Below are 27,225 nucleotides of genomic sequence, written 5' to 3'. Positions count from 1 at the left end.
GGAGGAACCCCTCCCCCCAAAATGTAAGCAATGGTAATGCATTTAAAGTATAGTATCACAAAGTCTCACTAAGAGAGCGCACACCTGGGACAACACTTCTTTACTATACTTCATAGATGTCCTCACATCTTGATTAAATGGTTGTAACTGCTTAAAAACTGGCAAAGAGAAAACCTAAAATAATGCTTTATACCAGTTTGAGTCAGAACCAAACTGTTCCAGACTAGCTGGAAAACGACCCAGGAATTCACCTGCATTAAATGCTGCTGAATTTAACTGAGCTAAAAATGTCTAGGCCATCCCTTCTTAGAATTCCCATGACTCATTCTAGGCAAGAGTTATAAGACATATTCCTTAGTAGTTCAGCAAACTTCAGGGAAAACTAGCTCATTGTCTTGGGTTCTAAAGTCCTTTTGTTTGATATTTTTATTATAATGAAATTAAACTTATGACTAGTACAGTATGCTCAGCTTAAAACATTTATGAGTACTGCAAGGACTAACAGAAACAAGAAAAGTCTTAATAAAAATATTTGTTGATGGGAAATCACTGTGAAAGCAAACCTCCAAATATCCATTTGTAAGCCATAAGAGGATAAGCACAACCATATGGGAGGAGATAACCAGTCTCTCCCTTCGTATATATTCTTTTTTATTTCTTGTTATACCTTCCCAAAACAGAGACATTCAACAGTAGTTAGAATGGCCATCTCCCAACATTTTAAAAAAACTGCACCCCCCAATGGGTGAACAAAGTAAAGAGTAGTAGCCTAGAGTTCAGCTGAGTAAGCCACTGTGGAGCCTTAAGTGGTGAGGTCTTCCCATTTCAGAGTGATGTGTCTTCAACTTGTATCATCATTTTAGCGGAAAAACATAATTTAATTTTGGTGAAATGAGATTCATCTCGCGACAGGATTAGTAACAGCATTCACTGAATTTCACATTCTTCTTTTGTGAACAGTGAAGAAAATGAATGGTAGCTAGAAGATCAATGGGATTCCAGCTCCAGCTGCAGATGGAATGACGATATACCAGGACAAAAAACACCTATGTTTTGATTTACAAAGCTAACAGCAGTTTTAAATCTGCAACTTAATCACAGACCAACTACACCACAACCTTTTCAAATGGCAAAAATACAAAAAAGTGTTACAAAAATATTTCAGAAAAAGTGCATAGTCTAAGTGCATAGTAAATAAAAGCACTGAAAAATATCTTGCTAGAGGGAGTTCAGCTTGGAAAAGTTATTACCAAAGCTAAACATTTTTATTTTACACAAACTATACTCAAAAATAGCTTTATGAGACCGATTTCTGGCTAAAAGTATCAAAGGGTTTATTAGTCAAGAAACAAATACCTCAACCGACAAGGGTGGATAGAAAAGAAACAAAGAAGCTGCCTACCCCAAAAGTTCAGACTTAATAAGATTTCTTCAGTATTACGGTACTAATATCCCTTAATGGCAGAATGTGATAATCATGGAATTAATTATTGCTAAAGTAGTTTTCAAATAAAAAAAGAAAAAAGAAAACAAAACAAATTAAACTTGACACAATCTGACCAAACACGTGTCAATTTACAATTTCAAGGTTATTTTACAAAATACCTAACATTTACACAATAGGCTCCCGGCAGCATTTCCAGACAAATGTTCTTTTAATTTATCCTGACATGCTATAAATGAATAAATTACATTACTTAAAAATTATCATCAGTAAGTTTTCCTTTCTCATGGGTCAGAGAAAAAGAAATGAGCGTGCAAAGAAGATTGAGAGGAAGCGCACGCACACAGATAACTTAAAGAAGCAGGAGGGGCTGGGGAGGGTCAACAATCACTGAACCTCACACAGTGTGATGCTCTCCAAGGGTGAAAGTCAACTGCTTATAGCCACTTCACAAGTATTTTAAAGAAAAATGTTTTGTAGGGAAACCCTTTAATGCTTTCATTTTTATTCAAAATCAGTCCAGCTGCTAGTCAGCGGGCAGCAGCTACAATACCAAGTTCTGGCAGTTGCAGTACTAGATATTGTGCCTGCAAGTCATAAAAAAAAAAAAGAAAAGAAAAAATGAAAGAATGCCTTTCCCCTTCAGACAAAAGAATTACGTTTTTCGTTTTATTTTTTTAAAAAAAGAGGAAAAGTTATAACACGAAACCTAAATTGACTTGCAAAGGAATACCATGTAACAAATGGCTTGAAGTAGTCTATCAAAAAATTGGGGAGATTTTTATTTAATAGTGAGTCAGCAAGGCATTTTTTGTTGTTTAAAAAAAATCTCATTTCCTTACAGAAACAGTTTTTAGTTTTTAATGAACTTGTAAACAAAAAAGCTCCCATTTCAAAATAAAAACAAAATCCCAGATCATATAGATGTTTACAGTGATTACATTTATCTAAGCAACATACATACATGTTCAGTTGTAAGATGTTAACTAAATTTCTGTGACAAATATGCTTTTTCTTTTTAATACCAAGAACATTATAGAGTTAATGCAGAGTCCTAAAGATAATCTAGTAGTCACTAAGTTTTTCTTAAGTCTTCACTTTAGATGCTGTTATTTCTAGCACAATTAAGCAGGCAGAGTCTTTCATATGCTCAAACACTGAATCTTTGGTTGCTACCATATCAGCTGGCTTGCAGACAAGAAGCCAACCATTTTAAGAATGTTTTAAGTGAACAACTTGCAAACCCCAGGGATGGAGAAACCCTAAGAATGCACAATTGTGAGCATTTACAACCATCACAACTGTGGCTGAAGACTGTTCATGCCGTTCTTCTGAAATGAGATCTCAAAGCAGTATAGTTCAAAACAAAAGGTTTTAACAAAAAATTGGCATATGCACAATTTCTCCACCAATTTGTGTGTGTCAACCATTTAGTTAACTTTTCCACTTGAAAAAATGCAATAGAAAACCGGACACCATGTTTCACTATCTCAGTTAATATTCACAATTACAGCGGCTACAACTCAGGATACAGCATCACCAATGCTGCCCAGAGTCAGTTTATACTGAAATTAAGTTCTTTACACCAAGTAAATGGTTGTCCACAACCACTGGCTAGTGTACATATGAACTAAAATTTCTAGATTTGGGGAGAAACAAATGCTGCTCCGATCATCTGCTCTGCTTCTTCTGTTCCTCAATTCATGCTTAGAAACCTGGTAAAAAATCAAAACAAAAAAAAAGTTAAAATTCCAAGTTAAAAATTTTAAATTACACCCAAAATATGGAAATTGGGTGGAACTGAGCCAATAAGTATAGTGGCTCATGTTATTTCATCTCTTGTGAAAAGTATTAACTCAACTTTTTAAAACAGAAAAACATGAAGCTATACTTAAAACTAATTTTTTCTGTTTTGAATGACTCTAGGAAGGAACGGTGCAGTGAATTCAAAGCCTCCCAGCATACTAAAATAATTATTAGTAATTCAAACGATCATGTTTCTGCATTTTTAGCACCCAGAACGTATTAGGCATTCAAATATTTATCAAATCAATGAAAAACAGATTGCTTTGCTTTAAGTAAAGAATACAATTTTAATCCTACCATGAGCACAAACTTGTGCACATTATTTCTGACACAAATTAAAACGGTTAGCATTAATAATAAATGCATTCAAGGCATAATTATCTGTATTATTTTACTAAACAAAGATCTGAGAAACATGTAATTTCTGTAGACAGACCTTTAAAACTTCTTTACCAGCCGCATTAGATGTTTTGTGACTCATTTAAAAATGTAAGCAAGTGATGCTTTTTTGGCTTTATTTACTACTCAAGCCTACACATTTTATACATACTTTCCTCCTCCATCACAAGTAGACCCTAGGGCCTCTACATAGGCCCCAGGCCAAGTTTGAATACAAGAAGCCTCAGGTCATAACCACACTTTATCTACAGCTAAAGGCAAAGGGAGAAAATATGCCTATCCCACATAGCCTGAAAATCTCGCAAGCACCATTTTTCCTCTCACCAGACACCCACTCTGAGGCACCAATGCCCCTCTGTCTACCTCCTTACAAATGAGCTAGAAACTACATATAGCTCGTTCTAGCCTACTCCAATCAATCCTCACTTTTTCAGCCCAGGCCACATTTTCTTCAGTCATAAACTGCTCCTTTTCTTTTAGTTTTCTTTTTTTTGGAGACACAGTCTTGCTCTGTCACCCAGGCTGGAGGGCAGTGGCAAGATCTTGGCTCACTGTAACCTCTGCCTCCTGGGTTCAAGCGATTCTCCTGCCTCAGCCCCCAGAGTAGTTGGGACTACAGGCACCTGCCACCATGCCTGGCTAATTTTTGTATTTATAGTAGAGACACGGTTTCACTGTGTTTGTCGGGCTGGTCTCAAACTCCCAACCTCGTGATCCGCCCCAGCACGGCCTCCTAAAGTGCAGGGGTTATAGGTATGAGCCACCTTGCCTGGCCTCTTTTACTTTTTAAACATTTGTTGGGCCATCTCCCATGATTTTTGTGGGAGAAACAAAATAATTCCACTATTTATTTCTCATGCATATATGCCTGTTTTTTTTTGGGAAATAATAGCAAACATACAACAGAGTAGGTGCATAATAGATCTTTGTTGCCTGGGTACTAAGTCCATAAGCAGCAAATGCCAAAAATGGAAGATAACAAAACTTTGAGAATATACATCACCACAGGGAATATTATTTGATGTATGTTATTAAGAAGTATTAGCGAGGTAAACCTTTCTTTTAAAGACTGTCAAGCCAAACCTTAATTTAAAAAAATCTGACTAAACCCTGTGACCTAATTTCAATTTTAAAATACAGGAAAAGTTTCAAGCTTCTTGTTTGGGAGTTTAAAAAAGAAAAAAATTACAATACAGGATAAACTATGCAGGTTAAGAAACTAAGGATTAAACAGAAATGGCCCTTCCCCCATCAGGACTTGGTTTCAAGTCCTGCAATTCTTCTTAAACATGAATTAAAAAACATATTTTCACAACTACTAAAATTGCTGGGTTTTATCAGTTTTCTTATGCAATCATATTAAACTAACTGTTATGAATATACCAAACGGCTTTCAAAGGGAAAACCACCATCACTAACAAACTGAAATGGTAACATGTTACACTGTCAGTCAAAATACAAGGAAACTCTTGTGCCTTTAATAGTAAGAAAACTTTAGAATATATCTGTACATCTTTTGACCTGGTATCTGAGGAATTGCTGAGTCAATAAACGATTACAATTGTTAGAAACTGGTGAAAGGACAGCCTAACAATATTCCTGGTAGAATAGAGCAGTCAAATCCAGCTTTAACTCTTCAGATGGGTCAATGGTATGATATTCCAGCCAGGGATCAACATTTCTCCAGTGAATTGTCCTAAGATGTTACTGAAGTATGTTTAGGGAAAAACCTCAATAGGAATATTCAACAGGTATTCAACATTCAGTCTTCAAGTGCTAAGCATTCTTTTTCCCCAATATGCATTAGTCTTTGGTTTTTATCTTGCAGATTAGGTGGCTTATCCAGGCTTCCAAGAGTTCAAGAACCCATCTTCACTGTAACATCAGTTAAAATGAGGAATGATTCCCTTTATTCCTAGGAAAAAAAAAAAAGGAGGGGGGGAGTTAAAACAGAGTTGGAGGATTAATGTGACGATTAAGAAGTTAATAGCTTAATTAAATTTCAAATCTGCAAAAAGGAAAAAAAAAAAGTTTATTTTTATATAACTAACAAGGAGGTTCTATCCCTGCCCGCCACCCAATCTGAAATCTAAAATACATGTTCTAGTGCAGACGAGGCGGCTCACATCTGTAATGCTAACACTTTGGGAGGCTGAGGCAGGAAGATCACTTAAAGCTAGGAGTTCCAAATAAACCTGGGCAACATAGTGAAACTTTGTCTGTAAAAAAATAAATAAATAAAAGGTATGCTTTTTTTTTTTTGAGATGGGGTCTTGCTGTTATGTTGCCCAGGCTGGACTTAAACTCCTGGGCTCAGGAGATACTACCACCTCAGCCTCCCCACACAGTGTGTATCTGTTCTTATTTGTAAATTAATTTCAAATGTTTCTGACTTTTTAAATAGAACCAGAAACTAGTTCAAAGGGATATTTACGTAGTAGTAAGGCTTGTAAGTTTGTGACGGGGTTCTGAATTTTAGGATCCCTTCACACTACAACTTTGTAAAAGTTATTTTGAATATACTTTTCCTATAACATGGTTGTCGTTTTTTTTTTCTTTCTGCCTTTTTTTTTTTTTTTTGAGACGGAGTCTCGCTCTGTCACCCAGGCTGGGGTGCAGTGGCCGGATCTCAGCTCACTGCAAGCTCCGCCTCCCGGGTTTACGCCATTCTCCTGCCTCAGCTGCCCAAGCAGCTGGGACTACAGGCGCCCACCACCATGCCAGGCTAATATTTTTTATTTTCAGTAGAGACGGGGTTTCACAGGGTTAGCCAGGATGGTCTCCATCTCCTGACCTCATGATCCACCCGCCTCAGCCTCCCAAAGTGCTGGGATTACAGGATTGAGCCACCGTGCCGGCCTTTTTCTTTTTAAAAAAATTATTTAAAATAGAGACGAATTCTCCCTATGTTGTCCGGATGGTTCTCAAAATCCTGAGCTCAAGTGATCTTCCCATCTAGCCTCAAAAATGCTGGGATTATAGGAGTGAGCCACAGTGCCTGGCTGCTTATGTGGTTCTGTTGGTTGCACAGAATTAAGCTTGGAGAATTTTGTATCAGACTGGCAGTACCTAAAGGTAAAGAATAATAATTTTAAAAAAACAAAAACAAAAACAAAAACCTCTAATAACTCTTCTTTCCCTACAGAAACTAAGAGTATTTAAAGTTGGGAAAGATAAATGACAATGTTAAGTATAGGAGGTATACATTATTCCTAAACTGCATTAAAAAACAGACTGAATTCTTTTGTCTTCCTTATAACAGAATTCATTCTGCTACACATTTCTGATGTTCTGGAGTTTTAAAATACCTGTTGTAATTGATTATTTCCCCAGCTGGTAGATGGTCTGCATTCAACACCACTGAGTCACAGCAACGCTGTATTCTTCTAGGTCTTCTAACAGTTGTGCTATCATCCAGATGATCTAACAAGTTGCAGAATTTAAAGGTCCTGCAGTCTTGGAGACGTGGACTCCAGATGACCACAAATTAACTCTTGCACTTTCATCAGCATTTCCTGTTGGGTTATTTAGATCTTTCCAACTTTACTGTCCACAGTAAAAAAAAAAGCTGACAAAAATTCAAGATTTCAGCAAGAAGATGCAGTTCCCTGGTACTTCTTAGAATTGAGTGTATTCAGAGCCATGTGTTCAGACTGTCCAGGTATTTCAAGATCTTCCCTGTGATTTGGGTGTGCTGCTGAGTGACCAGCACATTCCTAGCAGCAATTGGTGAAGTCAGAAAAAGTCAAACTAGACATAAATGGTAGGTGCAGCCCAGTAAAACTGGAAAGTAATTCAATGAAGACTGTGGACTTCCTTGTCCACATGGTAGGACAATGTGATAGAAAATAATATTTGTAATCTCCTCTGAATGTCAACACTTTAATAGCTATCTATATTATTATGATAAAACTCCACTTAGTAACTATGGTTAGGGTAGTAAACAAATAGGTTAAGATGATGAGAGTACAGAATAGTAGAATTATGCAAGAATCCACCTTTGGGTTCACTACCTTCTGAAATTATCCCCCACCTCTGCCCTCAATTAAAGAAACACTGAACTTTTTTGAATGTCCTAAAAATATTTCATTTTCCTTTACTTATTTTTAATATCTTGAAAAATACTTTTTTGATAATCACATATAGTCAAAGGGAGTTAAATAAATTTCGAAGTGTGTTGGGTGTGAATCTTATGTATTTTTCTTCTGAACATGAATAAAAACAATAATTATAATCTTGTAGTAATTGAACATTAAAAACTAGTACAGATAATAATTGGCATAAAGAGAAACTTTTTTTTTTTTTGAGACCGAGTCTTGCTCTGTCACCAGGCTGGAGTGCAGTGGCACGATCTCAGCTCACTGCAACCTCTGCCTCCCAGGTTCAAGTGATTCTCTTGCCTCAGCCTCCTGAGTAGCTGGGACTATGGACACACGCCACCACGCCCAGCTAATTTTTAATTTTTATATTTTCAGTAGAGACGGGGTTTCACCATGTTGGCCAGGATTGTCTCGATCTCTTGACCTTGTGATCCGCCCGCCTTGGCCTCCCAAAGTGCTGGGATTACAGGCGTGAGCCACTGCGCCCGGCCGAGAAAAGTCTTTGGATGGGTATTGGAATGGAGTATTTGAAAAGATCTAAAGAATATAAGGAAGACAGAAGTCTGTCTATTATTTAATAGGCCCACATTAGCTAGGTAAGCCAGACTTAAAGAATCTTTAAACATTCTTAGTAAGTTATTAAAACAACACCTTTTACTGAAGAAATATCAGACATATTTTTCAAAGATAACCATATAAAACATTAGTAAATGCTACCATTTTGGGGATTTTCCTATATTAGAGATTTACTTGCTTAAAATACACTTATGAAACTTAGTTCAGTAATACTAAATCCTCTGAAAGTTAAGAGTAATAAAATGTATTTAAAAAGCACCTTCTAAAAATTCCTTGTTGTGACACAGGGTCTCATCTGTTGCCCAGGCTGGAGTGCAGTGGCATGATCACAGCTCACTGCAGCCTCAACCTCCAGGGCTCAGGTGATACTCCCAAGTCAGCCTCCCAACACAGGTGGGATCACAGGCACTCACCACTGTGCCTGGCTTTTTTTTTGGGGGGGGGGGGGGGGGTAGGGGGAGGGTTGTGGGTGGTATGTTGGAGGGAGCTGGGACAGGGTCTTACTATGTGGCCCAGGCAAGTCTAGAACTCCTAGGGTCAAGCAATCCTCCCACCTCAGCCTCCCGAATGTGTTGGAATTATAGGCATGAGCCACTGAGCCTGTCCTAAAGTTTTTAACTAGAAAAACCTAGTAGGATGTTTTCATTATTATTAAAAGGATTTATTGGGATCAATGAATCATTGAGCTGTATGAGTTCCTTTCTTTTTTTCTGAGACACAGTCTCACTCTATCACCCAGGATGGAGTGCAGTGGTGCAATCTTGGCTCACTGCAACCTCCACCTCCCAGGTTCAAGTGATTCTCCTGCCTCAGCCTCCCAAGTAGCTGGGACCACAGGTGCATATCACCACATCTGGCTAATTTTTGTATTTTTTGTAGAGATGGGTTTTCACCATGTTGGCCAGACTCTCAAACTCCTGGTCTCAAGCGATCTGCTTGCCTCAGCCTCCCAAAGTGCTGGGATAACAGGCGTGAGCCACTGCGCCCAGCTGAGTTATTTCTTAAATAAAAAAACCACTATAGTGGACCTTAAGAACCTATGCTTTAGAGACTGGAAGCAGGAATAACATAGAGCAATTGTTTTTAAACTCCAGAATTCCTAGGAGATTTCTTAAAGGATAACCTGCTGGGCTGGGGGTTAGAAGTTAGGGGAATATGTTCCTCATGCTTATTTCATGCCTAAGGCCCTAAAGCCAGCTACATTTTCATGGTTTATGAGGGTTTCATGTAAGATTTGTCTTGAGGACAAGATTTTGTATTAAAAAAGAAAGATGTTTTCAAGATGTCAAAGAGCAAAAAGAAGTCTGTGTTCTGTGAAGGGGCACTTTTCAGTAGCAATACAGATTTACTGCCTTGGAAGTGTATTTCTGAAAAGCAGTCAATGACATGTGATGTGTTTTATGAAAAGCCTAATTTTTAAAGTCAATGTTTATGTGATAATTTGTATGACCATTGTCTCTAATGATGCTATAAAATTTTTATAAGATTTTAAGTTGCTTTCAAAAAAAATAGCTACAATACAAAATAAGGATTAAACAAGTTTAATTACAGTTCCCCCTTGCCCCCCCGCAAGGAAACATTGGATCCAACTTCTCATCTTTAAGACCTGGATAGGGCAGGACAAAAATTCTGATTGTTTACTGAATAAGAGACATACAGTAAACTAACAAATAAACTAATTCAAAATAAGGTAATTCTTTCTGAAGTCTACTGAATGCCTGAAGTAAAATGTTTTAGGTCAGATGAGACCTCAATCTAATTTTAGTTATAGAAACTGCAACTTGTGATGATCCTATTATCCCATCTAGCTTTAGGCAAAATTGGTTTCATTTTTTGAGGAAAAGCAAATACACTATAGGTTGTCAGGTGTAACAAGTCCTTGGGTTAGAGACTCTACTTGGTCTTACCTAAATGGTAGGACTGCTTTTCAGTGACACTAGCTACATAACACATTATGAGCTTCTTGGCATTATGATTAGTTACACAATGATTAAAACACTCAAAAGGGGCAATTATCCCAACTGAGATGCAGAGGCAGAGCACTGTGTGAACATTAGTGTTTGCTACCCTGAGTTTAAATGTCACCATCTGAAAAATCCAACGACAATAAACCTTCAACTTTGAATCCTTCTCAAATACAGAAACATGGAATAGAAGTATCTCAACTTCATTCCTAACAGATGAGCTGCTGGGATGAGGATGACATCAGTTAATAATATTTCTTGAAAAGTATCTACAGATTAGAATCTATTTTTAAATTATAAAATGGTTTAAATACAACACTAAAAATGTGAAGCAAACATTAATCTATAAAGGCCAAGTTCAGACTAGAGCAGTCATTCCGAAATTTAAAAATCAGAAACCAAGAGCCAAATCTTACTTGCCCACTACTTCCAGAAAGTAGGCAGGTATCAGGAGGTAAGCCCCAGAAATGGGAAAAAAACAAAACAAAACATGAAAATGGGAGTCAAACTGTATAGCAACAGTGTGCCCTAACAGTTCTACTCCTTACAGGCAGTAAGAATGCCAGAGAAAGGAAGAAAGGAAATAGACTAGCGGTTTCAAAGGCATTTGCCCCAGTTATCTTCAATTTGCAAGGCCTGACTGCAGACTTCAATTCCACATTAAACCCTGGGAGCCTGATATTTGCAACACTGTAAAAAAATCAAGCCAAAAACAAAGGAATCGTTTTGAAATTAAGATCATATGTAGTTAAACTGCAAATGAAAGAATTATTTTTGTGACTAGAAAAGATGTGCTGAGCTTTGCGTTTATTTGAGCATTGGAAAATGAGATGCTCTGCAACTGAGAAGATAGACACTTCGGGGGTCATGCCAGACTCACCTCTTGAAATTACGTCATGTTCACAATTTTCCATTTTAAATGCTAAAGCATTAACATGCAAAATAAAAAAATCTTAACATTGTTAGTCTGAAATAAAGTCAAAATATGGCTAACCAAATTCATTATTAGGAATCAACAAGTGTTAGGTCTAGGATTTTGGATTGATTGATATTATATTCCCAACACCAAATTTTTGGAAAGGGGGTTAATGAATGAGTAAAAAGGATGCAGTTGTTAAAAAATGACCCAAAATCCCAAGAGAAATGATATAAATATACACACATATATGTATATAGAAATACATATACATATATATGAACAAGGACATTTGGGTTTAAAGTTAGTAGTCAAATTTTCCAAGGACGTCTTTTTTTTTTTTTTTTTTAACACAGAGCCAAATTTTATGTATTTTAAAACCACCTCCTTGATCTAACACTGTTAGAAATGAATGAATTACCCAATTTTGTATTCAATTTTTTCCCTGTAACGTCACTTGGTTCTTGGCTACTAACCTTTCATGTTACTCTTGGTTTTGTCAGTTTGCTTGCCTGTGGGGGTTTGGGCCTGCTGACCCTGCCCACTGGAAGAGGCTGCCTGCTGTGCTGCTTTCTGCTTTAACATTGTCCAATCAAATGTGTAGTCATATTGATGGTTCAGGGTCCTGGAAAACATAAAATATTTTATGTTAATCCTTTAATAACAGAGTCCAGTCATATAACCTACTAACTTTTTTTTTTTTTTGAGACAGAGTCTTGCTCTGTCCCCCAGGCTGGAGTGCAGTGGCGCGATCTCGGCTCACCGCAAGATCCGCCTCCCAGGTTCACGCCATTCTCCTGCCTCAGCCTCCAGAGTAGCTGGGACCACAGGGCCCCGCCACCATGCCCGGCTAATTTTTTTTTGTATTTTTAGTAGAGACGGGGTTTCACCATGTTAGCCAGGATGGTATTGATCTCCTTAACTTATGATCCATCTGTCTCGGCCTCCCGAAGTGTTGGGATTACAGGCGTGAGCCACTGCGCCCGGCTTTATAACCTACTAACTTTTTAAGACAGTGAGAGCATTTCTTTACACAACGAATATTTCCTCAAGTGTGGCAGCTTCTAAAATATTTCTCTTATAGATAAAAAAGGCAGCATGAAAACGGAAACATCAAGTCAAGCTGTCAGTTATCTACGGGAATACTCATAAGAGGAGGTACTTCCTAAAAACAAGTAAGAGTAAATATTCAACTGGAAGTTTGGTTATAAGATGTCTGACTGGTGCTTTGGGAAGACACTTTTCTGGGGTTAAAGGATTACCTCAATTCTCTTTTTCTTTCTTTTTTTCTTTTTTTTTTTTTTTGAGACAAAGTTTTGCTCTTATTGCCCAGGCTGGAGTGCAGTGGTGCAATCTCGGCTCACTGCAACCTCCGTCTCCCAGGTTCAAGCAATTCTACTGCCTCAGCCTCCTGAGTAGGTGGGATTACAGGTGCCTGCCACCATACCTGGCTAATTTTTGTATTTGTAGCAGAGACGGGGTTTCACCGTGTTGGCCAGGCTGATCTCGAGCTCCTGGCCTCAGATGATCCACCCCCATCAGCCTCCCAAAGTGCTGGGATTATAGGTGTGAGCCATTGTGTCCGGCAGATTACTTTCTTTTTCTTTTTCTTTTTTTTTTTTTTTTTTGAGACAGAGCCTCACTGTCACCCAGGTTGGAGTGCATTGGCGGGATCTCGACTGAATGCAACCTCCACTTCCCAGGTTCAAGAGATTCTCCTGCCTCAGCCTCTCGAGTCGCTGGGATTAAAGGCGACCACCACCTCACCTGGCTAATTTTTGTATTTTTAGTAAAGATGGGGCTTCACCATGTTGGGCAGGCTGGTCTCAAACTCCTGACCTCAAGTGATCTGCCCGCCTTGGCTTCCCAAAGTGTTGGGATTACAGGCATGAGCCACCGTACCTGGCTGGATTACCTCAATTCTTATTCTCTTCCAACTAAGAGTTTGAGCCACATGTAATCTATTTCCTCCCACTTTTTCAAGACCAGTTCTGGGTTGTGCCTAAGGAACCCTACCCTAGTTTAGGACTGCTACCACTTGATCAGACTCCATGACTACGTGATATTTTAACTGCTTTTCTATTTGGCACTGTAACAAAGTTGGAGAGTTCCAGAAGGCACTGACAGCCACTTATATCTAACATGAATTATAACTATTCTGGAAAAGTTACATTCTACTTTGAGCATGATTCAACTCTCTATCCACTCCAAACTAAAATCACTTATTTACACTGCAAATAGAAAAATGCCAAATTAGTCCCAAATAAATCAGTTTCTTAAATCTTTTATTCATGTTAGTTAGATCTGCTTTACTTTAGTATTTATCAGAATGAATTTGTTAGGTAAATTTAACCAATTTCCCTCAGAGTTTATAATCTTAAAATACCTTAAAAACTGACCTGAAAAGAATGCGGAATAGCTGCCTCAGATACATGTAATCTGGGGCTTCCTCAAAGCGTAGCCCACGACAATAGTTTAAGTACATGGCAAATTCTGCAGGAAACCCCTATAAGTTCAAGGGTTAAAACAAAGTTAAAAACAAACATTTAAAGATAGAAAAATAAATGCATTTAAGTACAAGCAAAAAGATATTTTTGGGTGGGATATTTTACCATTTCACAGGAAGATATGAGAGCTAAAATGATGGCATGGTCTCCTCATAAATTTAAATAACATTTCATGACTCTACCTACCCTATTGTGTACAATATTAGTAGAAGAAATACATATGCTTTTCCCATATGTGCTTGTCCTATACAGAACTATGTTCTTAAATAACTTACATAGCCCACTTGTTAAAATTTGTCGTTTCATCAAAGTTCCACCTCTTCATAAACTTTTTTTTTTTTTTTTTAAAAGACAGGGTCTCAATCTGTCTCCCAGGCTGGAGTGCAGTGGTGTAATCTCAGCTTACTGCAACCTCCACTTCCCAGGCTTCAAGCAATCCTCCAACCTCAGCTTCTTGAGTAGCTATGACCACAGGCACGAGTCACCATGCCCAGTTAATTCTTTGTATATTTTAGTAGAGACAGGGTTTCGTCATATTGCCAAGGATGGTCTCAAATTCCCAAGCTCAAGAGATATGCTACTCTTGGCCTCCTCGGTCTCCCACAGTGCTGGGATTACAGGTGTGAGCCACCGTGCCCAGTCTTCAGAAGCTTTGAAATGGTTGCATGATATTCTACCTAGTATATACATCATTAACTTGTTCTTTATAATTGAACATTTAGATGTATTCTAATTTTTCTCTATTATTAATAATACTGCTAAGTACATCTATGGGTATAGAATTTTTCCACTTAGCTGCTTAGGAAAGATTCTCAACAATGTATAAACATTTTCAAGGCTCTAGGTATTAGTCACCAAAAGGATTCCCCAATCAGCAATGTGGAAATACAAAATATTAAAAGAGCACAAACCTCTATATCTCCTCTCCTAGAGTAAATGCCAATGTGGAGAGTGGTAAAGTTAAAGGAGGCAGTCTCTTTCTATGTTATGATTTTGAGAAATTTCTCATGTCCTGGAGTTAGGACGGATAGAATGGAAATGCTTGCAACATTTTTTATTGATTGCACTGATATAAATTGGGTGACCACTTGAAACATATACATGTTAAAAGATGTAAAATAATACATATTATACATCTTTCTAAAACTCAACATTTATATACATTTATGGCCTGTGTTAATGGGAAACAGCATGACAATGAGACTGAAAACAATCTCACCACTTTATAATTACTATTTTAACTCTCATTGATTTCTTCCCTCAACTATTTATTTGTATACTGCTTTGTACTTAATTTCAGGTATATAATTCTTTCTTGTCTGAAAGACCATATGGCCTTCTTTTCATGGAAGAGATCATGGTTATTCATCATGACACAAATACCTCTCTACTCTAAACTCAATTGCCTTTCTATGAAGTTGAAAATTTCAGAAAAAATGAGTGTGATTCAAACTGTCTTCTGTATTCCTGTATTGTTGGAGAGTTGCTATTTTGGATTGCTCCAATCTGTCTGCATGTTCCCCTGTTCCTTAATGTACTAATTGTTGATAACTTTTCTCTTCCAGAACCAGTTTAGGGTAAGGAGAATATTTCTTACTTTTTCTTATAGATTAATGAGGTTCTATTGAAAACGTTCACCTGCCTTGCTTATTTTCCCCCAATTTTCAACAGAGAGCCCTAACAAACCAGAAACTTATAAAACACTTATTTTACTTACTTAAAATGTTTATTTAACTTACTTTTTATTATTTTACTTATTTTTGTTGTTGTTGAGACTCTGTCACCCACATTGGACTGCAGTGGTGTAATCTTGGCTCACTGCAGCCTCGACCTCCTGGACTCAAGCATCCTGCCCCAGCATCCCCAAGAAGCTGGGATTACAGGCATGTGTCACCATGCCAGGCTAATTTTTGTTAATTTTTGTAGTGATGGGGTTTCACCATGTTGCCTAGACTGCTCTTGAACTCCTGGGCTCAAGCGATCCACCCACCTCGGCCTACCAAAGTGACTATGGCTGTGAGCCACTGTGTCTAGCAAAAACACTTATTTAAAAGGACCCCTATGTTAAAAGCCCTTGTTAAAGATATTTAGAATAAACAAAATGTACATTTAAAATGGTGAATAGCTACCTAACTCAATGTTACAAGTTACAGAGCTGGCAAATAAAATGTTCATTTTTCTTCTTGGATCATTCATTCATTTATTCACTCATTCAAGACAGAGTCTTACTCTGTCACCCAGGCTGGAGTGCAGGGGTGAAATCTCAGATCCTTGCCAGAGAGCCAAGATTGCACCACTGCAATTGGTGCCTCCCGGGCTCAAGTGATCCTCCTGCCTCAGGCTCCTGAGTGGCTGGGAACACAGACATGCATCACCGCACCCAGCTAACTTTTGTATTTTTGGTAGATAAGGGATTTGACCATGTTGCCCAGGTTGGTCTTGTGGAACTTCTGGGCTCAAGCGATCCACCCACCTTGGTCTTCTAAAGTGCTGGGATTGCAGGCGTGAGCCACTGTGCCCAGCTGGATCATTTATCTATTAAGGTAGAAATGGGGTTTCCCTATGTTGCCCAGGCTGGTCTTGAACTCCTGGGCTCAAGTGACCTACTGCCTTGGCCTCCCAAAGTGCTGGGATTACAGGCGTGAGCCATTATGCCTGGCTTCATTTATGTTTTTTAAATATTCATCATGCATACTTACCTTACATAAAACTTCAACAGGCGTGGACATCTTCTTTTCACTAATCTTTTCATATTTTTGTTTCTTTGTTGCAGCCTGTGGAAAAGAATAAAATCAAAAAGATATACTCAGTGCTACTGAGAAGAATCTTAGTAGTTTAATGCACTAGACATATAAACATATACCTGTGAGATTCAAGAGAAATTTTAACCCAGAATTTTAAAAATCGAAGGATAATACATCTAAAAAATTTTTTTCCCAAACTGTTAACTTCTGATATAAGTTTCTTCTCTAAGAACATAATTTTAGCTATAGGGAAAGGGTGAGTCTAATAGGAATATATGGATATTAGATTTAAGTAAAAATGGCTGGGGCCAAAATTGAGAAGCATTTTCTTTCTTTCTATATATTTTTAAGAAGATGGGGTCTCACTATGTTGCCCAGGCTGGAGTGCAGTAGCCATTCACAGGCTCAGCAGTAATTCTCTGTGGCCTCCAACTCCTGGCCTCAAGCAATCCTCCTGACTCAGCCTCTCAAGTAGCTGGGACTACAGGTGTGCATCATCATACCCAGCTGAAAAGCATTTTCTTTCCTTTTTCCTTTTCTTTCTTTCTTTTTTTTTGAGACAAGGTCTCCCTTGGTTGCCCAGGCTGGAGTGCAGCTTACTGTAGCCTTGAACTCCTGGGCTCAAAGCAATCCTCCCAGCTCAGCCTCCTGAGTAACTGGGGCTATGGGCATGTGACACTACATCCTGCTATTTTTTTTTTAAAGTAGAAGTGAGGTCTTGCCATATTGACCAGGCTGGTCTTGAACTCCAGGGCTCAAGTGATCCACCCGGCTGGGCCTCCCAAAGTGTTGAAGATTACAGGCATGAGCCACTATGCTTAGCCTGAAAAGCATTTTCTTAACCCATGTTCCAACACAAGGGCAAAGGCATCAGATTAATACAAAAAAAGTTTGTTCATCAATTAGTGACATTAATAAATGGAGTTAACTGTATAAGTCACAATATTTTTCTAAAGTGAAAATACTCATATTGAATAAAGCCACCTACCCAAGGACTGAGCACTAGCTCACAGTCACTCAATAAATACAGGTATTTCTTTAAAGAACAGGTAAGGTACAAAAATAGCCATTAAAATTTAGGACACACCAACAGTGGTGACTCACATCTGTAATCCTAGTACTTTAGGATGCTGAAGTGGGAGAATTGTTTGAGCCCAAGAGTTTGAGACCAGTCTGGGCAACACAGTGAGGCACTGTTTCTACAAAAAAAATTTAAAAATTAGCTGAGCATGGTGGCATATTCCTGTAGTCCCAGCTACAGGTAGAAGGCTGACAGGTAGGAGGATTGCTTGAGCCCAGGAGGTTGAGGCTGCAGTGAGCCACACTGTGTCACTGCACTCCGGCCTGGGCCACAGAGCAAGACCATTCCCCGTGCCCCCACCCCCACCCAAAATTAGGACATGGTGATTTATCATTAACACACACTCATAAAAGTAATGGTAAATGCCTAGCTAATAGAAACAAAATGTTAGGACATGTATTGCTGGATAAACAGGTTTTGCTGTACATAAAAACATACATTTTCAACATAATGGCAACATATTAACATGAGAAAGTCTCCACCTTTCTTAGTCCATGTCCACTTCCATCTGGATAGAGCTAGTGGCTACCAGTGGGTACCAGCTTACTGTCTCTCAGAGGACACTGTTCTTCAGCTGAACTAAGTTCTTACTAAAATGATCTGGTTTCATTTTCCCAAATAAAAGGTAAAAAGTAAATTAAGGTTAATTATTATCTCAGAAAAATCTCAGACTTATAAAGGACCTTAAATCTTATCTTCTCCAATATATATTTTTATTCTAAAAAAGAGAGAGAAAAATCTGATAATGTGAGTCTGGTTTACCTTTAGCCCTTGCCATGGCAGGCTGGTTCTATTAAAATACATCAAAACATATCCTAATGATTCCATGTCATCTCGGCGACTAGAAAAGAGAACGTAATTTTATAAACTGGAAATATTATTATGAAAAACATATGAAAGAAAGCCAAGTACCCAGGAGAAATGTTCCCAAATGAGGAGGGAACACTATTTGGTGTCTTACACAAGAAGCTACTTATTTAAGGTGATTTTAAAAAGTTCGTGTGCTACCTACCTCTAAACAAAACTTTTCCCATAGAATCCAAAATAAGACAAACTACTATCTTACAATTTAATTTTAAAAGAAGAAAACGGATTTGGCTAAACAACCCTCTAAATGAGCTTAATGAACCAAGCAGGATGACATTTCTATGTTTTGCAGAAACTCATTTAAAAAACTTCAGGAGCACTGAAAAGGAGTTACAACTTAAAACTAATTGAACATCTATATGAATGTATTCATGCATACGTATCTATATATACATACATACAAATATATATTTAGAGATATATATATTTAAGGGTAGGTGTAGGTAATGCCTTGGCATACGGAAAAAGTGACATTACCGTTTAACCTAGAGTATTCAGATATTCATGGATATTTCTTAAGCCTGAAATTCTTGGTATGAGGTTGTTTAACCTGGAGGCATATCATTGTTTTTTCCCACTTATCACTTCTATGCTTGTTTTAAGGAGCGAAAAGTGACTGTAAAAGATGAAAGGAACTTGAAACTCTAGAACTCACGTGAAGAAACAGGAAGAGAGCAGAGACTGTGACATTTTTTTACTTGAAACTAGATCCTATTAATTTACATATTTGAGTGAAGTATAACAGGAGATGGTCCATCAACCCACTTTTGGTTTATTAGGATACTGATAACATTTTCCTTTCAAAAATAAATAATGCATTCTTCCCAAACTCAACGTGAATTACTAAAGTATAAAAAGCCCCAAATAGCTTCAAAAATATATGTACTATCTTCAGCTGCAAAAAGAAACGTCAACATTGCACTTATGCTTCTAACTTTATATCACGCAGTATTTTCCCCCCAAGAGACAACCTTCAATAACAACAAAAAATTCAAAAGATCTCATTTAACAGTCTTCTCTACACTGTCTAAAGCAGCAGGTAAAATGATTAATAAGCATCCTTCAAATTCTCAGCCAAGAAACATCCTCAGACATTGTAAGAAACTAAAATATTTCAAAAACCCATTGATGGCTTCTGCTGTGGCTACGATAAGCACATTCCATTTTTGAACTTACCTCTGCTCAATACCAAGATGTGCATTGATGCTAGCATATCGGGCAGTGCCAGTGAGGTTTTTATCTTCTCTGTATGGTATGTGTTGCCTTGTCCTGTTGTCTCTGTACTTTTTGGCCAAACCAAAATCAATAAGGAATAACTTTAAAAGAGAAATACAGAAACATTAGGTTTCCAACCTTGTTCAATTAAACTGCTTCTTATTCATTAAACAGTATCTATTCTACGCATTCGAATATATCAAAAGAAAGTATCCTAAGTATTAATAGAACAGATAATCAACAGACTTAACACCCCCCCATAAGCTTTTACTAGTCTTCATCAATAAATCAAGTTAAAAAAAAAAAAGTCTAGTAGTTTATCCTTGTCATCTGCAGATTTTTGCAGGCCCATTTCATTACATACTCAGGAGCCTGTCTTTATAAAGTAAGAAACATATACATGCCTGACAGCAGAAGCAACAAGTGTGCTATTTGTCATGACACCTGATAGTCTATATACCTGTTACTATTGGTAAACAAACATGAGGTTTCAAAATCTAGATATAATGGCCGAGTGCAGTAGCTCACGCCTATAATCCTAGCACATTGGGTGGCTGAGGCGGGCGGATAACTTGAGGTCAGGAGTTTGAGACCAGCCTGGCCAAACATGGCAAAGTCCTATCTCTACAAAAAATACAAAAATAGCCAGGCATGGTGGCACATGCCTGTAGTCCCATCTACGCAAGACGCTGAGGCAGGAGAATTGCTTGAACCCGGGAGGCAGAGGCTGCAGTGAGCCAAGACCACGTCACTGCACTCCAGCCTGATCACAGAGCAAAACTGTCCTAAAAAAAGAAAAAAAAAAAAAAAAATCCAGATAGCTGTCTGAACTCTTCCCTCCTACAAAGGCCATCCTTAAATGTGCCAACAGAATGCTTGTTATCTACCCTAAAAGTCTGACATTGCCAATGAAACTAAGACTTTTTATTAATAAAAACTACGACTTGGCACTGATATCATACACATGGGTCAGGTTAAACTTCTAGAAAATTTGACAAGTTGATATAAAAATCCCCCCGAAAAGCACTTAGCATTTAAATCAAGGTGGCTTACAATTAGCAGTTTAAGTGAGCTAACTAAAAACAAAATTAGTGTTTAGAACAAAATAACGTTTAGTGTTATCATGTCTATATGGTACTCAGGGAATAAGGTATTCATTTATAATGTAGCTAATTGTTGTACGTAATTCAAGTTTACACTCCAGAACTTAAGCCTTTTAAAAGCAAATAACTATTTTTATGAAAAAGAAACCCAAAACATATTCATATTTACCTCCCATATGAAAAGAAATAATCTTTACTTAAAATTTTGGCTTTTGTCATAAAATCACCTATTTGCTATATTTTAATAAAAGTTAATCTACAGATATTAAGCTAGGCAGGTCTATGTGCCCTTACACTATATAGCCCTAGTCTACTGTGCTCCTAGTTAGTCCTAAATTTTGTAGTTCTTCTCTCCATTAGGCTATTGGGTCCCTTTTGACAGTTTATAATTTGTGATGTGCTGGCAAACTCGATCACCTAACCTGTAGATTTCATGTCAATAAATAAAGCAAGGTAGTGATTTAGGTTATAAAGATCTGACTAAGTACCTCTCTTAGGAAGATGAGTAACATCTATTTCAGCCAAGCATTATAACCTATTCTCGATTATACTTTGGACAGTAAAGACACTGACAGTTGAGCTTCAGTCACCATGTCAACAACGAGATACTGATTTTTACTTAGTCTACTATAAAAGAATGAAGATTAAATTATTAGTAAATGTTAACTGGATGAGGACTCTCTTAAGTAAAAAGATTAAACTCCCTTCCTAAGCAATCAAGTCATTGCAGGAAAATTTGTGTTGTAAAACACTAAGAAATAAAGCTCATACTTTAAGTTTCTCTTGATATGAAAACCAGATCAGTACACAAATATTAAAATGAGCAAAATACATTTGTTAAGCAAACAAAAATGATGATTAAGTTCTGCAGATTCATAGTGAAAAGAAAACATGGGGAAAATAAACACAAAAGGACATTCAGCTTCATGGTATTTAAAAATATCTCTAAGAAATACGTAGACATTGAATGAAGAGTGATTAGTACACAGAATTTCCTCCAGTTCACATTTTCTAGGATTGTTTCCTTTGGTACTTTAAAATGAAGGACAAAAGGGAAGAGCTCTGACATGAGTATGTCTAACAGTTTATTCTTGTCTAACTCTACATTCAATAGCTCCATTTGTGACTCAATAACCAGATACTTTCTCACAACCAAAAGACTGCTTTATAAAAGTTCAGTGTTCACTGGAGAGTTCTTTCCTCCCACAACGCTAGAGGAGGAAAGCTTATTTATCAAGAAAACTACAAATATGTAAACACGATCTTCTTAAACATCTCAATCTAAAAACAAAAATCTAAAGAGCAAATAATTTTAAATGTTCTCCTCTTATAAAAACTGCAAATACGTCAGGAAAAAGATGTTACTACTGAACAAAGATAGCCTATTCTCAGTAAACAACTGAAAGGAAAACTACTTGAAATTAAAAAAGGAAATAAAACTCTTGGTGGTTCATTACCTTCAGGTACCTATCAAGCTTCTTTAGTAGCTCTCTGTATGCTTTGCTGTTTAAAACTAATAAATATAAACATATAATGGAAGTGTTTACATGAAACCACATGATGCCAAAGATACAACCAAAAAGCTGTAAATATGGAAAGGCAGAACCAAATGAGGAAAAGTCAGTACCAAATAAGCATAAGATAATGCATTTTTATTATAGACTTTTATGTGCAAAGACACAGGCACTTCCTTCAATGGGTCAAGCTCCTTTTCTGTGGGTTTTTACTGACTACATGTTATAAGTAAAATGTGCGTCCATTTTAAACAATGCAGCCTATTCTTTAAAGGCACAGGGAACTGAGTTGATAAATAGGGGATAATTTGACCAGGCGCAGTGGCTCATGCCTACAATCCCAGCACTTTGGGAGACCAAGGCAGGTGGATCACTTGAGGTCAGGAGTTCAAGACGAGCCTGGCCAACATGGTAAAACCCCGTCTCCACTAAAAATACAAAAATTAGCTGGGCATGGTGGTGTGCACCTGTAAACCCAGCTATTCAGGAGGCTGTGGCAGAACTGCTTGAACCTGGGAGGTGGAAGTTGCAGTGGGTCGAGACCACGCCATTGCACTCTACGCTCTAGCCTGGGCAACAGAGTGAAACTCTGTCTCAAAACAAAACAAAACAAAACAAAACAAAACAAAACAAAACACCAAAAACAAAAAACAAAACAAAACCAAAAACCAAAAAAAGCGGAGGGATAATTCCATAATTCCATTCACTAGAGGCACATTTTCTTCAAAATCACTGTTGCTAATTTTAGTGTTTAGTACTTGCAGCATTTTTTTTTCCTAACCAAGGGTCATAATTTCCCCTGCCCTTCTAAACTATTCACAAAGTCACTTTACTAAAAACCTAGCTAACCTGTATGTACAAAATCTAAACAATTTAATACAACTTTCTATGTAAATTATTAAATGATGCTACGAAATGTAAGCAAAATATGTGAATGGGTAAGTAAAACTGAGGCACTATAAAACTAGAGTTTTATTCTTATAATATGCCTAATGATCCACCATCTACTGTCTTCCTCCCACCCCTTATCTAACTAGTCACAATACTTGGTACTTCTTTGCCTGAATAAAAATAACTGAATTTCTGAAACCTTTTTTAATAGCTGGAGGTGGTTCCTGGAAAAAAGTTGGGCAGTGTGGAAAAGGATTAAATGATTATCCAGATGATACATGTGGATAATTAAGGTATTACAAAGTATGTTTTTTGCTTTTTGATTACTCATGCCAATACTTCCTCTTCACTGTATACTAAACTGAATGATTAAGATTCATTTGCTCAGAAGCATGAACATTTATGAACTTAAATTTTGTGAGAAAAAAAGCTATTTAACTTCAACAAAAGTATAAGAAACTATGAAGAGTTCTACTTACAAATTTAGAAAATTAGTAGGGTGTTTTATCCAGCCTGTCAAAAACTAAATTTAATATATTTCGATGTATTACTAATGGTAATTTACCATATAGCTTGATAAGTGCTTAAGCTATGTTATTGTTATATCGTTAAGAATGCAGTATCTTCTAGTTCCAGAGCATATAATGCTCTGTAAATATCCATTTGCTAGAAGTTGAGAATATAGACTGAGGAAATAAGTTCTAGGAACACTAGATCTGAAATCTGATCTACACTTACCTGAAGTTCCTTAGGGAAGGGGAAGAGAGGTGAGGTAGAATATATTCATTATACAGCACTGAAGAACTGAATTTAAATATATTTCGTGCATTAAGTTGTGTAACTCCAAATAGATTTTTAAAAACTAACAATCTATCTCAAGTTTACTATTAGGTAAACAATTTCAATACTAGACCAACATCATTTCCTCATATGTATGTTACAGATCTAAGCATAATATCCTATTTTCATTTACCTTTTTTCTAAACTTTGTAAGTTTTAAGCAAAAGCCACAAAGAAATATCTTAGTAATGTTATGTTTGCCAAGTATGTCTGAATAATGCCAACGTAAGAGGTGCTTGAGCAAGATCTACATTCTCCAGAATTAAAACAAAACAAAAATCATCAAAATAAAACAATAAAAAAGAAAAGCACATGAATTTGGGATTGAGGTTGGAATAGGAGACAGTTTCAGACCTGGTTTAATCCTGAGAAAGATGGGTCCTGAGAAGTACTAACAGTCATGCTTCTTTTCCTCTTCCCCACTGGAGATTCTAAACACTAAACAGACAATAGAGGGTGGCAGTGCATCAAACAGTATTGCTTACATTGCAACAATGGCCGGCGCAGACAGGCAACACCGAGGCATTAGAGAAAGAACAGGGTAGCCAAATGCCATCCTTCTTCCACCAAGCACTGTAGCTTCTCAGTTTTCCAAATAAGAATCACATGCTCAAGAACATTTGAATTCTGGAAATTACTCAGGTTTTTAATGCCACTATTTTGTGTCACTGCCTGAAACAGGGATAGCAATGGTGACATTTGGCTCTTTAATTTTTTTAATCAAAAATGGGGAATTTAGATCTGTAATCTTTGGTACCACAATCTGCCCTTCCCCCCCAAAAAAAGGTTGTACGGGGGAAAAAAATCTTCAGTAAGGAAGAGGTAGAAGGCATTTAGTCACCTTAAAATTTATTTTCGTAAGCATGCAGGGCTGATTACTGGAAGAGATGAGCAAATTCACTAAGATTGGAGTGGCCACTCCTAAATATCAAATTCAGAACAATTTTCCAAATAAGAAAATTTAACTTTAAAAATTGTCCTCAAAAGCCCCCCAAAACCTTTTTTTCCCCATGAATAGAAAACTACTGGAACAAGCTGACCAAAGAATCCAGTCTCATACAACTGGCATTCTTCAAACTACAATACAGAAAACACTAAAAATCAACTACATAAACAAAACACTAATCTAAAATGTTCAAGAGCAACATTTAGCATTTGAATCTTAGTTGAGTAAAACACTTTGCTTCTACCCCAGGGCCTCTCTAAAACAATGTTAAACAGCAAGCAGCTCCACAAAATTATTTTTAATATCTGCAAGGAGAAAAGGAGACCTAAACCTCCTAAAAAGGTTTTCACCACTAGGTAACTTACACTATTAACAAGCTATTCTTAAGGGGGTTGTGGGGGGAAGGCAAAGTGATATCTAGGTCATCATTTAAATTTAAGGCAAAAACCATGTACTGCAATGTCAACGATGCAGAATAGGAATCACATGGTGATAATGGGTTTTTAGGGGGTAAGAAAACGGGAAGGAGAGGGCTGGGAAATGGCCAAGAAGATTGGAGTCAAATGGACAAAACTGCCCCAAAATTTAAGAACAGTAATTCTTTTTTTCAATTGAATTACCAGGCTTTACAGTAATAAAAACCTGGATACTTCAGAGAAAAGTTACAAAATATTTTCTAATGCAACTTGGGAATGACAAGATATGTGTATATTTAAACACCTTTCATTATTTAAAGCTGAACAAAAATATTTAATTTCCTAAAACCTGATCAGACCAACATCAGTATCTCACATTAACAAGTAACACCAATTCTAATGGTAATGGCTCCCAGTTGGCATTCATACAGGCAAACAAAGGTAAACATTTATAGCTAGACCTAAAAACACCAAACATTTCCTAATAGTTTAGCAAAACAAATGGGCATCTTCCTTCCAAAAACAAAACAAAAAAGCCACAAAAAACAAAAAAGCCCCCAAGTTGTCCTGAAGTTGAGAATTTCTATCAGATAGATCATCAGATCACAACATGCTTAGTGCATTGCCAATGCTGCCTGTCTGCCCGAGCTCAACATAGTATCGATAAAGAAAGCAATTCACTCAGTAAGACTAATCATTACAGAAAAAAATGTCAGCACAATTAGTTTCTAACTGCAATCATGCGCCACTAGCTAAAACCCAATCACCCCATAAATTGAACCACTCTCACAGACCCCAAATGAACACTAGTTTTGTTGTATGAATGTTCATTTCACTTGTCTACATTTTCCTTTAAAGGGAGAGGAAGGGGTGGAGAACTCACCCAATTTGGCACCCAAGTAAAAAACTGTCAACTACTTTTGAAGCAGGCCCAAAAGTTATCCTTTTAAATACACAAATTCAAGGACTGAAGAATTCTCATTATCAACCATGCTCAGTCAGCAAATGTTAACACCATGGTGACAGATAAGTCAGTGTTCCCACACTGGCACAAGCACATATATTAAAACCCACACTTCAGAGCCAAAGGTTAAAATCTGGTTTTAAGCATTCAGGAAGAAAAGAATATGGGGGTTTTTGCTATTTTTGTAAATGAAAAATAGATACAACTGTGCAACAGTTAAATAACTTAGACAACTACAGTTCATTATACAGCCCTTAGAATTTTATATTTCCATATAGGTAACTAACCTCAGTTGGGTAAGTTGAAGAGAATTTATTTCAAGTTACTAAGTTAATGGAGTTAGCTGATTATCCTTATAGCACAATCTTTTAAAGCAACTGTCAACAGCAAATTCAACTTACTATGGCTTTTTAAAAGATTGAAAAGTTTACCAAAGCAATTCTTGTCGAAACTTTACTCTTTGTTCTTTCATGCAAAGAGCATTTGACTAACCTTATTACAGTGACGCCCAATACCCATTAGGAAGTTATCTGGTTTAATGTCTCTGTGTATAAAATTCTTTGTATGCACATATTCAATTCTACTGATCATCTGGAAAAAAAGGAAGGGAGAGATAATTGAGTTAAGCAGTAAATGAAAAACAACATATTATTTCTTAAGTATTTCAGTATCTCAATTATTTAGAGTTCACAAAGACAGTGTTAGAAAAAATGAAATGGAAAGGACAACTAAGTTCTCCATTTATTTCTAAGTTAATGGGTATCTAAGCATACACCTGCTGTGTCCTTTGGCTTCACCTTCTAGTATTAATGATTAAAACCATGGCAGGGTCTAATCCCATAGCAAGACTTGGTGTTTGTGATTTTCAAATAATAAAAGGAATACCTTTAGAATTGTTTCAGTTGCTACGATAAAAGGAAATAAAATAAACA

The 27,225-nt window shown here is 37.1% G+C and overlaps 1 protein-coding gene and 1 pseudogene across 10 annotated transcripts in view; both read right to left on the bottom strand.

Annotated features, from left to right (window-relative positions):
• Positions 1-553: 553 nt before the first annotated feature.
• On the bottom strand, positions 554-2,485 carry LOC104680774 (annotated as a pseudogene). The gene has a single exon (XR_750502.2). The product of XR_750502.2 is annotated as an uncharacterized LOC104680774 (transcript).
• Positions 631-27,225, bottom strand: part of CSNK1A1 (casein kinase 1 alpha 1) — a 58,140-nt gene continuing 31,545 nt past the window's right edge. Inside the window, exons 4-11 of one of the 9 annotated variants that reach the window (XM_010386862.2) lie at positions 26,786-26,884; positions 24,322-24,405; positions 19,581-19,720; positions 18,300-18,378; positions 16,412-16,486; positions 13,605-13,711; positions 11,682-11,830; positions 631-3,159 (exon numbers count right to left, since the gene is read on the bottom strand). In XM_010386862.2, the coding sequence (XP_010385164.1) occupies positions 3,152-3,159; positions 11,682-11,830; positions 13,605-13,711; positions 16,412-16,486; positions 18,300-18,378; positions 19,581-19,720; positions 24,322-24,405; positions 26,786-26,884 (741 nt within the window). In that variant the 3' untranslated portion in view covers positions 631-3,151. Of the gene's footprint in view, positions 3,160-3,735; positions 5,565-8,765; positions 9,932-11,681; positions 11,831-13,604; positions 13,712-16,411; positions 16,487-18,299; positions 18,379-19,580; positions 19,721-24,321; positions 24,406-26,785; positions 26,885-27,225 lie in introns of those variants that run through there. The other 8 variants (XM_010386864.2, XM_030926973.1, XM_010386860.2 and 5 more) reach the window with 8 other exon arrangements.

This window comes from Rhinopithecus roxellana, chromosome 3 (assembly GCF_007565055.1).
Source record: "Rhinopithecus roxellana isolate Shanxi Qingling chromosome 3, ASM756505v1, whole genome shotgun sequence".
Taxonomy (NCBI): domain Eukaryota; kingdom Metazoa; phylum Chordata; class Mammalia; order Primates; family Cercopithecidae; genus Rhinopithecus; species Rhinopithecus roxellana.
Note: the sequence above shows the minus strand (reverse complement) of the source record. Positions and strands in the feature narration are given on the sequence as shown.